The sequence below is a fragment of the Portunus trituberculatus genome, chromosome 28 (genome assembly GCF_017591435.1).
Source record: "Portunus trituberculatus isolate SZX2019 chromosome 28, ASM1759143v1, whole genome shotgun sequence".
NCBI lineage: Eukaryota > Metazoa > Arthropoda > Malacostraca > Decapoda > Portunidae > Portunus > Portunus trituberculatus.
The window spans coordinates 3,379,770-3,393,924 of NC_059282.1; the positions used below are offsets into that span (position 1 = coordinate 3,379,770).

General features: G+C 49.4%; 3 protein-coding genes across 3 annotated transcripts; 2 read left to right on the forward strand and 1 right to left on the reverse strand.

Annotated features, from left to right (window-relative positions):
* Positions 1-2,020: 2,020 nt before the first annotated feature.
* On the forward strand, positions 2,021-2,738 carry LOC123510173. The gene is made up of 2 exons (XM_045265041.1): positions 2,021-2,106; positions 2,221-2,738. Exon 2 carries the CDS (start codon positions 2,264-2,266, stop codon positions 2,600-2,602), a length of 339 nt encoding a protein of 112 aa, XP_045120976.1. The 5' UTR covers positions 2,021-2,106; positions 2,221-2,263; the 3' UTR covers positions 2,603-2,738.
* Positions 2,739-6,949: 4,211 nt separating this feature from the next.
* Positions 6,950-8,161, reverse strand: LOC123510169 (ctenidin-3-like). Its single transcript, XM_045265037.1, has 2 exons — positions 8,124-8,161; positions 6,950-7,603 (listed from the first exon to the last, which is right to left on the reverse strand). The coding sequence occupies exons 1-2, from the start codon at positions 8,133-8,135 to the stop codon at positions 7,019-7,021; spliced, it is 597 nt and encodes a 198-aa protein (XP_045120972.1). The 5' UTR covers positions 8,136-8,161; the 3' UTR covers positions 6,950-7,018.
* Positions 8,162-8,286: 125 nt separating this feature from the next.
* On the forward strand, positions 8,287-9,220 carry LOC123510172 (ctenidin-3-like). Its single transcript, XM_045265040.1, has 2 exons — positions 8,287-8,363; positions 8,583-9,220. The coding sequence occupies exons 1-2, from the start codon at positions 8,352-8,354 to the stop codon at positions 9,066-9,068; spliced, it is 498 nt and encodes a 165-aa protein (XP_045120975.1). The 5' UTR covers positions 8,287-8,351; the 3' UTR covers positions 9,069-9,220.
* The last annotated feature ends 4,935 nt before the right edge of the window (positions 9,221-14,155 follow it).

Consider the following 14,155-nt stretch of genomic DNA (forward strand, 5'->3'; position numbering starts at 1 on the left):
AACGGTTTCAGCAGTGGCGGACATAGTCACTACCTTGGCAAGAGGAGCGCTGACGCTGATCCCGAGCCTGGCTTCATTTACCATGGCGGTCACAGTGGCGGTTTCTCCCGTGGAAGCGGTTTCCGCATTGGCGGATATGGCCACTATATTGGCAAGAGGAGCGCTGACGCCGATCCTGAGCCCGGCTACCGTTCCTTTGGCGGTCGCGGAGGTCACTTCAGAGGGGGTTTCAGCGGCTTTAGTTCCGGCAGAGGCCGCGCTTACTACGGCTAGAAGTGTTGATGCTGATCTAGGGCCCACGATTTCCTTTACTACGGCGGCAGGCGGCTGCAGCTGCAGCACGAGCCATCCGTTCTGTAGGAAGCGAGGGTTCTCTTACAGCTGATGAGGACACTGCTTGTGTACCCTGTCTAAACCAATGGGCGCAAATACCTAAAATATATGATACGTAAAATACTTTTCTCTGTTTTGAAATCCCAAAAAAGACAAAAAGTCACTGAATATAAAAGGAACTGTTCCTTTCTCATATTTCCGTTCTAGCTTTAATAATGTAAAGAAAGAAGGAAAAACATACTTTGAGAAAACTCACAGAGGATAAATTGTGTTTCAGTATCGAGTTTTGGCGGTGAAGTAATCATTACATGCAGAATGGCAGCAGTGGGCGAGGAAGGGACGGGTGTGGCAGTGGCAGTGTATTGTGTTGGAGCAGGTGGTTAAGGCGTCAGTGTGCAGCATAGAGAGGTTCTGTGTGCTGCCACTGTGTAATACTAAAAGAGAATATGGAGGCGCGTGGCTGCAAGTTTCCTAGATTTAACATGAATTTCCTGAGTTTTGATGATTTAACTTTGTAGTTAATGTAGACGAATTTAGTAAGTGAACTCATTTGCAATTTCTTTTCAGTAATGCTTAACTAAAAAGAGAGAGAGGCTGAAGTAAGGTGAAGAATATATACACCTGTAAGAAAAGGAGGGACAATCACTACCGTCTACAGGGGGAGGGACACAGACTCTGAGACAAACATCCATCCCTCATAACAAACACTGGAGCTGATGCCATTCTCTCTCTCTCTCTCTCTCTCTCTCTCTCTCTCTCTCTCTCTCTCTCTCTCTCTCTCTCTCTCTCTCTCTCTCTCTCTCTCTCTTTATGCAAAACCCGACTCCTTGTTTCCAATACGAAAAATAATCGACAATATTTTTGTTGTGCAGAATTTTGGTCATTATTTCTTGTCACACTAAGTATTTCGGAAAGCTTTATCCCATAGTGAGAGTTGTCGAAGTAGTAGTAGTAGTAGTAGTAGTAGTAGTAGTAGTAGTAGTAGTAGTAGTAGTAGTAGTAGTAGTAGCGAGGCGGTAGTATAGTGGCTAAGGTGGTGAGCGTGGGATCGGGCAGAAGTCCATGCGTAGGTTGGAATTCCACCATGTACAGCCTCCCCGGCCGGGTGGAGATATTTGGTTGTGTCTCCTATCACGTGTAGCCCCTGTTCACCTAGCAGTGAGTAGGTAGGAGATGTAAATCGAGGAGTTGTGACCTTGTTGTCCCGGTGTGTGATGTGTGCCTGGTCTCAGGCCTATTCGAAGATCGGAAATAATGAGCTCTGAGCTCGTTCCGTAGGGTAACATCTGGCTGTCTCGTCAGAGACTGCAGCAGACCATACAGTGAAACACACACACACACACACACACACACACACACACACACACACGCGCGCACGCACACACACACACACACACACACACACACACACACACACACACACACACACACACACACACACACACACACACACACACACACACACACACACATTAAAGAGAAATGAAAATGTTAAATGAGATGTGATGTATTTATTTTTTTCATAATTGCGCCCATTGGTTCAGACAAGCTACACAAGCAGTGTCCTCATCAGCTGTAAGAGAACCCTCGTTTCCTACAGAACGGATGGCTCGTGCTGCAGCCGCAGCCGCCAGCCGCCTTAATAAAGGAAATCTTGGGCTCCAGATTATCATCAACACTTCTAGCCGTAGTAAGCGCTGCCTCCGCCGGAACTAAAGCCGCTGAAACCCCCTCTGAAGTGACTTCCGCGACCACCAAAGGAAAGGTAGCCGGGCTCAGGATCGGCGTCAGCGCTCCTCTTACCAATATAGTGGCCATATCCGCCACTGCGGAAACCGCCTACAAGGGAGAGACCGCCACTGTAACCGCCATGGTTAATGAAGCCAGGCTCAGGATCGGCGTCAGCGCTCCTCTTGCCAATATAGTGGCCATGTCCGCCACTGTGGAAACCGCCTCCACGGGAGAAGCCGACACTGTAGCCGCCATGGTGAAAGTAGCCGGGCTCGGGATCGGCGTCAGCGCTCCTCTTGCCACGGTAGTAACCATAATGTCCGCCACTGTGGAAACCGCCTCCACGGGAGAAGCCGCCGCCACGTCCGCCACCAAAGAGGTAGCCGGGCTCAGCCTCCGGCTCTGGCTCAGCGCTGGACAGCGCGAACAGGACGGCCACGATGGCGCCAACGATGACCTGCGGCAGGAAGGTTACCATATCATGGCTGTGCAGAGTAACTTTACAGAAGCACACGCATATAGTAAAGGTAGGAATTAACTGTTGTACACCAGTTTGTTGGCACAAGGCAGTGACTGCAGAGGGTTTAGATATAAAGTGCAGGTGTAAATGTTTCAGTGCCAGAGTGCTTAGAATTTTACTGGTGGTATTGCATTGCATGTCTTCTGAGTATATGTTGCCATTCTGGGTGTAACTGTGACTGTACACGTGATGTTTTACAAGTAGTACAATGAGCGTGTAGGAAAGACTTGCCTTGCTGTTCATGTTGAGGTGCACAACTGCAAGTGATGCCTGTCACAGCCTGCCGCCTTGTTATATAGCCAGGCGGGCAATGCGTCACCTTCAGCACCACTAGCCTGGCGGGAAGGGGTGACGGAAGGCAGCCGCTATCCAGTAATTGATATTCTTTCATTTTGCTTTTTTCTTTTCTTTTGCCAGTGTAGAAGTGAAGGTTGAATATCATGGTCACATGACACAGCGAAAACTGCTTTGGAACGCGCAACTCTCAAGATCACCATGGGACGGGAATATATATAATGCTACTGTCGCCGCCACTGGCACTTCCCGCTGCACACCTCGCCATGAACACCCAGGTGAGCTGCTCGCGCACGCACACACACACACACACACACACACACACACACACACACACACACACACACACACACACACACACACACACACACGCATACACACACTTTAAGAGAGAGAGAGAGAGAGAGAGAGAGAGAGAGAGAGAGAGATGGGGAGTGGCGGAGAGAAGTGGGAGGGCATTTTGCGTGTGTTTCTGTATAGTTACTCTGCACAGCCATGATATGGTAATCTTCCTGCCGCAGGTCATCGTTGGCGCCATCGTGGCCGTCCTGTTCGCGCTGGCCGGTGCTGAGCCAGAGCCGGAGGCTGAGCCCGGCTACCTCTTTGGTGGCGGACGTGGCGGCGGCTTCTTCCGTGGAGGCGGTTTCCACAGTGGCGGACATTATGGTTACTACCGTGGCAAGAGGAGCGCTGACGCCGATCCCGAGCCCGGCTTCCTTCACCATGGCGGTTACAGTGGCGGATTCTCCAGTGGAAACGGTTTCAGCAGTGGCGGACATAGTCACTACCTTGGCAAGAGGAGCGCTGACGCCGATCCCGAGCCTGGCTTCATTTACCATGGCGGTCACAGTGGCGGTTTCTCCCGTGGAAGCGGTTTCCGCAGTGGCGGATATGGCCACTATATTGGCAAGAGGAGCGCTGACGCCGATCCTGAGCCCGGCTACCGTTCCTTTGGCGGTCGCGGAGGTCACTTCAGAGGGCGTTTCAGCGGCTTTAGTTCCGGTGGAGGCAGCGCTTACTACGGCTAGAAGTGTTGATGCTGATCTAGGGCCCACGATTTCCTTTACTACGGCGGCAGGCGGCTGCAGCTGCAGCACGAGCCATCCGTTCTGTAGGAAGCGAGGGTTCTCTTACAGCTGATGAGGACACTGCTTGTGTACCCTGTCTGAACCAAAGGGTGCAAATACCTAAAATATATGATACGTAAAACACTTTTCTCTGTTTTGAAATCCCATAAAAGACAATAAGTCACTGAATATAAAAGGAACTGTTCCTTTGTCATATTTCCGTTCTAGCTTTAATAATGTAAAGAAAGATGGAAAAAACATACTTTGAGAAAACTCACAGAGGATAAATTGTGTTTCAGTATCGAGTTTTGGCGGTGAAGTAATCATTACATGCAGAATGGCAGCAGTGGGCGAGGAAGGGACGGGTGTGGCAGTGGCAGTGTATTGTGTTGGAGCAGGTGGTTAAGGCGTCAGTGTGCAGCATAGAGAGGACCTGTGTGCTGCCACTGTGTAATACTAAAAGAGAATATGGAGACGCGTGGCTGCAAGTTTCCTAGATTTAACGATGAATTTCTGGAGTTTTGATGATCGAGCTTTGTGGTGGATGTCAATGCATTTGGTAATAAGAATCGTAATACAAAACGTATGTAGCGATGATTGCTACAAGCGTTCTGGTCCAGCAAAGGAAAGAGAGAAGTAAAGACGATGATTGCTCAGAGTGATCTGCTTTATTGCAAGTTTGTTTACAAGTTTACAATTTTATTGAGAAAAGAGGGGGAGATACAAAACAAGGGGTGATACAGTACAAGATACAAAAATAGAAATACAGAAATAAAGAAAAAGGAGTTAAGTTGCTGGGCGGTCCAGCCTGCTACTTTACAAAAAAAAAAAAAAAAGGACATATAAAAAGAAAAGAAATACATAAATACAAGTCATCACGTCTATTTGCTTCCTTCACTACACTGCACTATTTTTTGGGTGTTATTTCTCGTCGGATACAGGTAGATGCTTGTGTATACTTCGTCGTATCCTACGATCGTCCCGATTAAATTTTGGTCTTCGTGGCTGTAGTATCCTTTAACGGTTTCGTCACATACTCGCCCAGAATTGATTGCTTGGCGCAGTTTCGTGATGCCTGATGACTCGCGGAGGGAAGCGGACGGTTTGATTCTGAGCGTGGGAGCAACTTTCACCTTCTGTTGCCTCTTCTTCCTCTTGGTGACCCAACCCTCATCTTCCGCCTGGTCGTTTGGTTCCGCAGGTGGTCGTCGCTCGCTATGTTGACTTCTGTTGTCCTCCTCGTCGTCGGAACTTGTTCCGTCAACATCGCTGAGACTGCTGCTGGAAGTTGATGATGCTGCGTCAGACTCGTGGGCCCTGCGTAGATCTTCTTGGCGGGGTTTGGCTGGTTTGGTGGCCGGGGGAGGAGATGCGTCGTCCTCACTCGTGTTTCGCTCGACATCTACCTCCTCGTTTTCCTCGTCAACGTCGTCTTTTTGCTCCTCCTGTTCTCCGTCTTCGTCGTTGGTCTCGTCGCTTTTTTCCTTGGTCGGACCCTGCCCCCTTCTCCGTTGGAGGTTCGATGTGGTGGAGGTTAGGAGCAGCCACGGTTGTTTCCGTCTGGTACTCAGCTCGCGGGTGGCCTCGGCTAGACAGCCTTTGTGTTGGTGCGGGTAGTAGAAGACAAGGCGCTGAGAGGGATGTAAACGGCGAGCAGGCCATTGTGCTGCAGGATGAGTGGAATCAGCTCCTGAAGCCGGCGATAGTTCGCCCCTGCTAAAGCCTTTGTCGTGTATATACAGGCATATATTTTTGCCTGCACATCCTCCTCCTCTTGTTGCTTCCGTGGTGTGCGGTGGCTACTCGTGATGGGGGCAGATGTTGAGCTGGCTGGCGCCACGTCCCTCGCCTCCGGTGCCTTAACTCCTTCCGGATGGTGAGAAGGACTTGGTCTTCTTCTCTGGGAGGACGACTCTTAAGAGGCCGGGTGAGACCAGATGCGTGACAGAAAAAATCTGTTCCCGTGTGTAGGTCCTGGATGAACCCGTAGCCTGCGTTTACATTGTACCATTTGACTGGTGGGCTTCGTAGCCGCGTTTGCCGCCGCTGGGGACGTGAACCCCGAGCTTCTGGCGGTGACGCGGCGTGAGGGCGGCCACGTGGGGAGCTCCGGCTCGAGGGTGTTGCTCTCACTGGACGACGACGAGGAGAGACTGACGGCGTCGCTAATACGAAGGCTGCGAAGAGGCTCGGCCAGCCAGCAGAGGTCTGCGATGCGACGCTGAAGCTTTCACTAGACGGCGGCGTTTGCCGGGCCGCTGAGGCGAAATCCCTCAGTGCCAGTAGCAAAGACGGCGGAACGTGTAAGCGGGACGGCAGTGAAGGCAGCAGTAGGTAGCAGTAGCGGCAGCAGCGGAGCAGAGGGCCGGTGGCGGCGGAGCCGAGGGACGGTGGCGGCGGTGTTGGTAGAATGATGGGGGGAGGGTTAATGAAGGCGTCTTTCAAAGCTAGAGTCCCTCCATGATGGTTCAAGAGGCTCATTGTCGCTGTGGAGTCAGGCCTTTTGGATCGTCAGCGCCTCTCCTCGGCTGTCCTCCTGTGCTGTGGTGTGGTTTGCTGTGCTGTGCTGTGCTGTGCTGTGCTGTGCTGTGCTGTATTTTGGATGGCGTTGAGTGACTAGCGGGCGTCTCCATGGCTCGGCCACCACACGTACGTACCATTATGACAGATGTATGAATGTGAATATCTTTTTTGAGAACATATTATATAAGTGAACTCATTTGCAATTTCTTTCGACGAACGCTTCACTAGTAAGAAAAAAAGGCTTAAATAAGGAGAGAAAAATATAAATTTCCAAGAAAAGGAAGGAGAATCACCGCCCACTACTGGGGCAGGGACACAGACTCTGACAGGCGCATCCATCCCTCATAACAAACACTGGAGCTGATGCCATTCTCTCTCTCTCTCTCTCTCTCTCTCTCTCTCTCTCTCTCTCTCTCTCTCTCTCTCTCTCTCTCTCTCTCCCTCTCTCTCTTCCGTATCAAATTTTACGAAGACAATACTATTTCTGTGCTCAGTTTATTTTCTTGTTAGCATCTACAGGTCGGCATCTAAGGTCACGGAGCAGTTTATTTTACTTGCCGTAACCAAACCCTCTTCCGAAGCCACCGAAGCCTCCATGGAAGCCTCCAAAACCGCCGCGGAAGCCTGGCTCAGCCTCGGCGCTCCTCTTGCCCCGGTATCCTCCATAGCCGCCGAAGCCGCCGCCAAAGCCACCACCGAAGCCGCCATGGCCGAGGCCGCCAAGGAAGCCTGGCTCAGGGACAGCCTCGGCGCTCCTCTTGCCGCGGTATCCTCCGAAGCCGCCGAAGCCGCCGCCAAAGCCACCACCGAAGCCACCATGGCCGAAGCCGCCACGGAAGCCTGGCTCAGGGTCAGCCTCGGCGTTCCTCTTGCCGCGGTATCCTCCGTAGCCGCCGAAGCCGCCGAAGCCACCATGACCAAAACCACCGTGGCCAAAGCCACCGCGGAAGCCTGGCTCAGGTTCAGCTTCGGCGCTCCTCTTGCCGCGGTATCCTCCGTAGCCGCCGAAGCCGCCACCAAAGCCGCCGCCGAAGCCGCCGTGGCTAAAGCCGCCGCGGAAGCCTGGCTCAGCCTCCGGTTGGGGCATGGCACTAGCCACGGAAACAAGGACGGCCACGAGGGCGGCGACGAGAACCTGCAACTGTCATACTGGATTTAGGAAGTGTTAGCGAGGAGAGCAGAGTCTGGTCTGGTGTCAGTGTGTGGTGTTGTGTGGTGTGGTGGATTATGTCTGTGGTGTGTGAGGCATGGGCTGTATTGAGAGGGCTTTTCGTACATGTTAACGATGAGTGGAGGAAGACTGGTGTGTGTGTGTGTGTGTGTGTGTGTGTGTGTGTGTGTGTGTGTGTGTGTGTGTGTGTGTGTGTGTGTGTGTGTGTGTGTGTGTGTGTGTGTGTATCGTGTGGTGCTGATGGTGGTAATCAGCAGAGTGTTACAGAAACATACTGTGCTATACGTAGTGGTGAGGACAATGTCAATATATAGAGTGAATCATTGCTTGTGATGGCTATGGTTGTGATGGCAATGGTGATAGGGACAGTGTTACAATGAACACTACAAAGTTAGTGAGCAATGGTGACAGGTGTTGGTATCTTTACAGTGAGTGTAGTAATGCATATAATAGCAGTGCGGAACAGGCAAGCAGCGGGACTCACGCGGAGGGTCATGGCGGGTGTCTGAGTGCCGGGAACTGGTGCAGCTTACCACCGGCGGCGGCTTTTATAGTCAGTCGCGGAGTGTTGGGTACGCGAGTCATTGTTTGACTTGTGACCGTCAAAACGAGTCATCGAGGGCCTCGTGGTCGCGGCCTTCGGGCGAGGCGGCTGTGGGGTATATAGGGCGGTGGCCGCTGACGGCGTCATGTTCCCCTTCAACAGCTCGCCATGAAGACCTGGGTGAGTCCTGCCGCGCCTGTCAGAGGCACACACACACACACACACACACCAGTCTTCCTTCACTCATTGTTAACACGTACGAAAAGCCCTCTCAACACAGCCCACGCCTCACACACCACAGACACAATCCACCACACCACACAACACCATCGCCACGCAACACGCACCAGACTCTACTCTCCTCGCTAACACTCCCTTAATCCAATCTGGCGGTTGCAGATTCTCGTCGCCGCCCTCGTGGCCGTCCTTGTTTCCGTGGCTAGTGCCATGCCCCAGCCGGAGGCTGAGCCTGGCTTCCGCGGCGGCTTTGGCCACGGAGGCTTCGGCGGCGGGTTTGGTGGCGGCTTCGGCGGCTACGGAGGATACCGCGGAAAGAGGAGCGCCGAAGCTGACCCTGACCCAGGCTTCCGTGGCGGCTTTGGCCATGGCGGCTTCGGTGGCGGTTTTGGCGGTTTCGGCGGCTACGGAGGATACCGCGGCAAGAGGAGCGCCGAGGCTGACCCTGAGCCAGGCTTCCGCGGCGGCTTTGGCCACGGCGGCTTCGGTGGTGGTTTTGGCGGCGGCTTCGGTGGGTACGGAGGATACCGCGGCAAGAGGAGCGCAGAGGCTAACCCTGAGCCAGGCTTCCGTGGCGGCTTTGGAGGCTTCCATGGAGGCTTCGGTGGCTTCGGAGGAGGACATGGCGGCTTTGGTTACGGCAAATGAAGGGAACATCGTTTGTCTTATATGGTGTTTCGCTTCTACGACCGATAAATTTTACTTGCAGTAAAAGATAAACAAAAACAATCCCAAGGAAGATAAACCTTTCCTTTAGTGCTTGTATTTCCTCCTGCTAAGAAATAAAATTGCGAAGCTGCCTTGAGATTTTTTAATGACAGCTCTAACCAACTGCGAACACCAGAATGAAGGCAGGAATTCTGGCGTGTGCAATGTGGCTACACGTACACTCGCCTCCCTATTTAATGAAGTAGTTTTTCTAATTATGGTTCTAGCAAATAGGCATCAGTCATCCTTTTTTCATGTTAACTGTCATTGGCTAAAGCTGCCTCTGATGTGTATCCTTTGTGCCTGTCTGTGTGTGTGTGTGTGGTGTGTGTGTGTGTGTGTGTGTGTGTGTGTGTGTGTGTGTGTGTGTATTTTTGATCTGCTGCAGTCTCTGACGAGACAGCCAGACGTGGAGCTCATTATTTCCGATCTTGGGATAGGTCTGTGTGTGTATGTAATTCACCATGGTCGCCTATTGGTCACCTAGCCAGTCTTCCCTATTACGGAGCGAGCTCAGAGCTCATAGACCGATCTTCGGGTAGGACTGAGACCACAACACACACACTCCACACAACGGGAAAGCGAGGCCACAACCCCTCTAGTTACATCCCGTACCTATTTACTGCTAGGTGAACAGGGGCTACACATTAAGAGGCTTGCCCATTTGCCTCGCCGCTTTCTGGGACTCGAACCTGGACACTCTCGATTGTGAGTCGAGTGTTCTAACCACTACACTACGCGGTATGTGCGTGTGTGTGTGTGTGTGTGTGTGTGTGTGTGTGTGTGTGTGTGTGTGTGTGTGTGTGAGAGAGAGAGAGAGAGAGAGAGAGAGAGAGAGAGAGAGAGAGAGAGAGAAAGAGAGATAGGAGGAGAAGACTCTCTTTCACACACACACACACACACACACACACACACACACACACACACACACACACACACACACACACACACACACACCGCGAAGTTTATCCCATTCTTTTGGCTTACTCTAGACCTTTGTTCGGGGACTGGCATCGAAGTGGGCCCTTTTGTTTCATCGTTTTTGTTAGTTTTGTCAGCTTTACACTCTTATATAAAAAAAATAAGGGTGTATTGTAACGCCCTCGGCTCACAACCGTTAGGGCCACGGTTAGAGTATTGATCTCGGCGAGGTAAATGGGCAAGCTTTGTAATGTGTGTAGCCCTTTTTACCTAGCAGCAAGTAGGTACACGGTGCAACTCGAGTGGTTGTTTAGTGGCCTCGCTTTTCCGGTGTAAGGAGTGTGGTGTGGTCTCAATCCTATCCGAAGATCGGTCAGTACGAGCTCTGAGCTCCTTCCGTAGGAGAACGGCTTACTGGGTGACCAACAGACGACCTAAGTGAACACACACACACACACACACACACACACACACACACACACACACACACACAAACTCACACACACACACATATACAGGACAGTTGTGGGACTGTAGTGTTAACACCACACCACACCACACGACACGACACGACACCACCATCACAGCACCACCAGACACAACCACAACGCACAACCACTTGTGTGTGTGTGTGTGTGTGTGTGTGTGTGTGTGTGTGTGTGTGTGTTTGATCTGCTGCAGTCTCTGACGAGACAGCCAGACGTTACCCTACGGAACGAGCTCAGAGCTCATTATTTCCGATCTTCGGATAGGCCTGAGACCAGGCACACACCACACACCGGGACAACAAGGTCACAACTCCTCGATTTACATCCGTACCTACTCACTGCTAGGTGAACAGGGGCTACACGTGAAAGGAGACACACCCAAATATCTTCACCCGGCCGGGGAATCGAACCCCGGTCCTCTGGCTTGTGAAGCCAGCCCTCTAAACATTGAGCTACCGGGCGCGTGTGTGTGTGTGTGTGTGTGTGTGTGGGTGGGTAGGTGTGTGTTTGTGTTTATATATGTGTCTACGGAGGTGACCGTGGTATTGTACAATTTTTGTGTAAACTTCACTATTATGCAAGAAAATTACGTCAGTTGTTTCTATTGTACAGCTGAGATGTGTGTGTGTGTGTGTGTGTGTGTGTGTGTGTGTGTGTGTGTGTGTGTGTGTGTGTGTGTGTGTGTGTGTGTGTGTGTGTGCGTAATTCACTTCGGTCGCCTGGTAGTCACCCAGCCAGTCTTCCCCATTACGGAGCGAACTCAGAGCTCATAGACCGATCTTTGGGTAGGACTGAGACCACATCACACACAACACACACCAGGAAAGCGAGGCCACAACCTCTCGAGTTACATCCGTACCTATTTACTGCTAGGTGAACACACTCCACACATTAAGAGGCTTGCCCATTTGCCTCGCCTCTTCCCAGGACTCGAATCCGGCCTCTCGATTGTGAGTCGAGCGTGCTAGCCACTACACTACGCGGTGTGTGTGTGTGTGTGTGTGTGTGTGTGTGTGTGCGCGCACGTCTGTGTGTGTGTTTTCTGCGGCTGGAAGAGGCATCATGCAGGCGACGCAGCCTCAGCCGATTCCTCATAGTTATAAGGACGAGTGGTGTGTGCTCAGGCCTGAAAGGAAAGAAAAAACTGGTTCACGTTCATCACCTTTTCCCTTAAGTTGTCCGCCACCGCCACCGCCCCGTCATCGTCATCGTGTGAAAGGCAAGTCCCATGTTTGCAGGAGTAAGTCTTAGTCACCTTATGGCAGACTGTCAAGGTGTGTGCAGCATTTTGTCTCTTCTTTCGAGGCGACTCACAGCACTTCACCACTAACATTATACTTGCTCAAGATGATAATCAATTTTTCCTCGTGAATGAAAATATATCACCGAAGCAGAACTAGTTATGTAACCAAACAGTAGAACCACGGCCAATGCTAAAGAAAATGGGGATAGGGCAGATTGGAGGAGTGACTCATGACTCTTAGGCCAACACTTCCATGCTAAAGAAACAGCAACACACCACGGGAAAAAAAAAAAAACATGAATGGAATATAACATGACTCATTTAACTAGGTTAAGGACGTCCAATTTCTTCTGATTTTTTCTTTAGTTTCATTTTTTTTTTTCTGAGGGTAAAATTTCTTTAGTCATCCTCAAATGTTTGAGATCGACGTGTCTTGTTGACTTTTGCCAACGACCTGATCGAGCTACTTTTCCTTCCGCGAGTCAGGGAAGGGTAGAGGAGGAGGAGGAGGAGGAAGAGGAGGAAGAGGAGGAAGAGGAAAAAAGAAAAGAAAGGAAAGGGTGCAAAGGTGCTACTACGTACAAGGAATTTTTTCTTTTTTTTTTACGCTATGGCCTATAGCGCCTGTGGGTATACTTGAAGAGCATGTAAAGGAACAACAACAAAAACAACAACAACAACAACGATCATCACAATTATAAGCAGAGGTACTCAAGACCATCAGTTATGCATCTGGCACTAAACACACACCAAACAATATCACAATCGTCACCACACCCATAAAAACACCATAAGTTCACCTGCAGGAAAGAGAAAGCGTGTCTTGTCGATGTTGCGTGAAATCTTGACAGCCTCACCTTGATTATTCAATAAACATTTACCTGCGATTGTTACTTGAATTTCTCACGCTCACCACTTCAGTTATTGCAGTCATAACAATACAAGGGGAAGGAACAAGAAACCGTCAGGACTACATATGGAAGTCCTGCATGAAACGTACTTAATTATTTCCAGCAGTCATTTTCCACCAACTTATCTAAATGTTTAAGACTCTCTAATGACTCAGTACTAAAAATTTCAACAATGTGTCTATTCCGTTCATCTGTCATTATATTTAAGAACGAATTCCTCCCTATTTTTATTAATTAACTAAACTTGAGCTCATGATTTCTTGTCCTATCTTGATCACTGGCCCTGAGGTTTCATAAAAATTATATAAAAAAAATAAAGGGAAAGCAGATTTGCCACGCTCGAATTAAACACTACAGACCAAAAAGCAATTCAGGAACATTTGTAAGCTGCGGCCTCACGTGTGCATGGTGAAGATAAGATGAAAGTGATATATAAAGCGCACGGAAGAAGTTCAATACCAAAACATTGCAAACTAGTTAATACATCTTTAAGGGAACAGCTAAGGGTAGTTTGTATATCAAGTCGAGTGTCAGTATTTAAAGAAAATGTAAGTTGGTAAATAAAAAAAAAATGAAAATAAAAACAATTAGGAAGCAAATAACAAACTACTGAAATATATCGAAAACATATACATATAAATAGGCAAATAAATAAACAGATAAATGAATAAATATATAAGTATGTAAATGAGCAAATGAATAAAAGACAAACTGGTGAATAAACAGTGAACAAATGATATCATAAATGCATGAATAAGTATTTCAGTAAATCAAATAGCTAAAACAAAACAAAAATAATAATAACAATGAATATAAACAAGACAAATAAATAGATAAAAGTCAAGACAATGTAGAAAATGTAGAAAACCTCGCACGTGAAATACAAACAACTACACAAACAACACAAACACATCAGGAAGTTCAAATCACAACCACACACTTGCCTTCCAATAAATGGCCAGGTAATTCCAGCGCCCTCCAGCCCTTCCAGCTTCCCTTCAGCCCCTCGAGGTGATCCGGTGCCCCTAAATACACACACACACACACACACATACACACACACACACACACACACACACACACACACACACACACACACACACAAGGCTGCTGAGTCACTCCCTAGGTCTCCCATTTCTTCCTATTCAATTTTTCTTCCCTATCCTAATTTACTTTCACCCATTTCTTCTTTCCTACGCGTCGCTATTTGGATTTTACGAGTATTCTTTCCTTGACTTCAACTGTTCCAGGAGGGAGATTTCGAGACAGTCCTTTCCTTTACTGTACGTAGTAAGGACTGTTACCTTCAGGAGACTCTTTATAACATTTTTTTTCTATTGTTGCCTAAGGTCAGTGGGACTCTTACATAAAAAAATACTAATAATTCAGCATGATCTCTTGATAGTGTACAGCTAATTCAACCTGTTCCTTAGTTTAATTGTTCTTGTCAATGGGTCTCGCTGA